This window comes from Eimeria acervulina, genomic scaffold (genome assembly GCF_000499425.1).
Source record: "Eimeria acervulina Houghton genomic scaffold, Eah_scaff583, whole genome shotgun sequence".
In the NCBI taxonomy this organism is placed as follows: Eukaryota; Apicomplexa; class Conoidasida; order Eucoccidiorida; family Eimeriidae; genus Eimeria; species Eimeria acervulina.
Window position 1 is genome coordinate 1 of NW_013547259.1, and position 2,500 is coordinate 2,500.

The following is a 2,500-nucleotide window of genomic DNA, read 5'->3' on the forward strand; positions in this document are numbered from 1 at the left end:
TGTGTATACATATGTATATATATGTGTATATATATATATATATTATGCATATATATATATATATATATATACGTATATATATATATATATATATATGTATATAATCTGTCTTGATATTTCTATTGTTGAAAACATGCAAATAAATAGATGCATGTATGTACATATACATATACAGTATATATACGTGTGTATATTATATTTATTATATAATATATATAATATATATAATATATATTATATATAATATATATTATATATATTATATTATACAATCTATAGAGACAACCAAAGGGGTGTGTGTATATGAAGATCTCTGTCTTGAAGAGAAACAGCGAAGGTAAATAGAAGGAAGCCTTTGTATAAAACCCTAAACCCTAAACCCTAAACCCTAAACCCTAGACCGTGCATAAACCCTAAACCGTAATCCGTGCATAAACCCTAAACCCTAAACCCTCAGTCTTAGCCGCTGCAGCGTGGAGACACTGCATCTGTGTGCAAGCCCTTGAAAGGAATACGTGGGGTTTGATATATGAGGGTTTAGGGTTTAGAGCGAGGAGTTTGAGGGTTTAGGGTTTAGCCAACAAGCAGCAGCAGCAGCTGCTGCTGCTGCTGCTGCAGCTGCAGCAGCAGGATTCTAGTCATAGAAACTTTTTACCTTTTGTTTGCATGCACTGCTTTTAAATATCACCAGAAAAGAAGCGCTCTATTTGGGTATAATTAGCTGTACTGTCTGTACACCTCAGGTCTGACGTTGCTGCTGCTGCTGCAGCTGCTGCTGCTGCTGCTGCTGCAGCAGAAGGCGAGAAGGATAAGATAATCCATTTGTTTGTTTCGACAGCATTTCTAAATGTATTGATTGATAGAGAGGGAACACGCAATAAAATTATTAGGGGGCGTATATGTCTCTGTGCTGCAGCTTCTGCTGCTGCTGTTGCTGCTGCTGCAGCAGCCGCAGCGGCAGCAGCAGCAGCAGCAGCGGAAGCGAAGTACTGCTTCATGTCGTTCATATTTCCTGCTTCCTGTGCTGCTGCGTGTGTAACAAGGGCCCTTTATAAGCAGCAGCAAACCCTAAACCCTAAACCCTAAACCCTAAACTGCTCGCTCTGCCTCCTGTGCGCTTCGCTGCGCTGCTGCTGCTGCTGCTGCTGCTGCTGCTGCTAGTTGTTTCTTTGGGGAGTTAGTAGCAGCTTTATTTCTGCTGCTCCTGAGGCCTTGTCTTCTATTTATTAATCTCTTCGCTTGTCTCTAGGGCAGTCGAAGTGCTGCTAGCAGCTCCGCTGCTTGCTGCTGCAGCTGCTCCTGCTGCTGTTGCTGCTGCCGTTGCTGCAGTTCCTGCAGTTTCTGCAGTTGCTGCTGCTGCTGGGGGCTCCGTGGTGGCTGCTGCTGCAGCTGCAGCAGCAGCAGCAGCAGCAGTAGCAGCAGTAGCAGCAGCAGCAGCTAGCAGCTAGTTCGCTCGCGGTGGGGGGGTAAGGCGACAGCAGCAGCAGGAGCAACAGCAGCAGCGGCTGCAGCAGCAGCAGCAGTTGTTGTTGTTGCTGCGGCAGCGACCGCAGCAGCAGCAGCAGCAGCCGCAGCAACAGAAGCAGCAACGGAAGCAACAGCTACCTGTGCTGCTGTTGCTCCTAGGGACTCCCCACCCCTCAGCAGCAGCAGCAACAGCAGCAAAGATGACAGCAGGACCTGCTGCTGCAGCAGCAAAGACTCTGCAGCCTGCAACAGGGGGTGTCTCCTCTCAGCCTGTGCCGCAGCCCGCTGGTGCTGCTGCAGTTGTTGCTGCTGAAACCGAAGCAGCAGCAGCAGCAGAAACAGAAGCAGGAGCAGCAGCAGCAGCAGCAGAAGGGGTTAGACAAGGCCGAGCTTCTCTGCTGTCTCCTTCAAACTTTGCTTCTCTTTCTGCTGCTGCTGGCTTGCAAGGGTCTCTGAGGGGCACACAAAAGAGGAGTAGGCAGCAGCAGCAGCAGCGGGACCCTTTGCTGCTGCTTCTGCAGCAGCAGCAGCAGCAACAACAGGGCTGCGCTGTATACGCAGCTATGTCATCGCAGCAGCCACGTACACCTCTGCATGGAGCTGATGATACACCTGGCGAATGCCCGCTGCAGCAGCAACTTGCTGCTGCTTCTCTTTCTAATTCAGGAGGAGGATGCGGCGCACCTTTAACATCTCTCTTAACAATGGACTCAAAGGCAGCAACCCCGCTGCTGCAGCACGATCGCATGCGCTGCAGCAGCAGAACAGCAGCAGTAGCGGGTGCAGCAGCAGCAGCAGCAGCGGCTGCTGCTGCTGCTGCTGCTGCAACAAACGCTGCTATCGATATTCCAACAAGCACCACCACTGCTGCTGCTGTTGCTGCAACACCTGCTGCAGCAGCAGCTGCTGCTGCTGCTGCTTTTCCTAGTGGGCGCATGCAAACAGCAGCCAAAGAAGATAGCAGCAGCAGCCCCATGCTGCTCTTCGGTGTAGAAGAAGGTAATCTAGCAAAGACACACGGAGCCTCCGCTTC

At 49.8% G+C, this 2,500-nt stretch overlaps 1 protein-coding gene across 1 annotated transcript in view; it reads left to right on the forward strand.

Annotated features, from left to right (window-relative positions):
• Positions 1 to 1,667: 1,667 nt before the first annotated feature.
• The window catches only part of EAH_00043490 (hypothetical protein, conserved), a gene marked incomplete at both ends in the record, with an annotated part of 2,441 nt that continues 1,608 nt past the window's right edge, over positions 1,668 to 2,500 (forward strand). Inside the window, one exon of the mRNA XM_013391700.1 lies at positions 1,668 to 2,500. This exon is cut by the window's right edge and continues 878 nt beyond it. Within this exon, the coding sequence (XP_013247154.1) occupies positions 1,668 to 2,500 (833 nt within the window).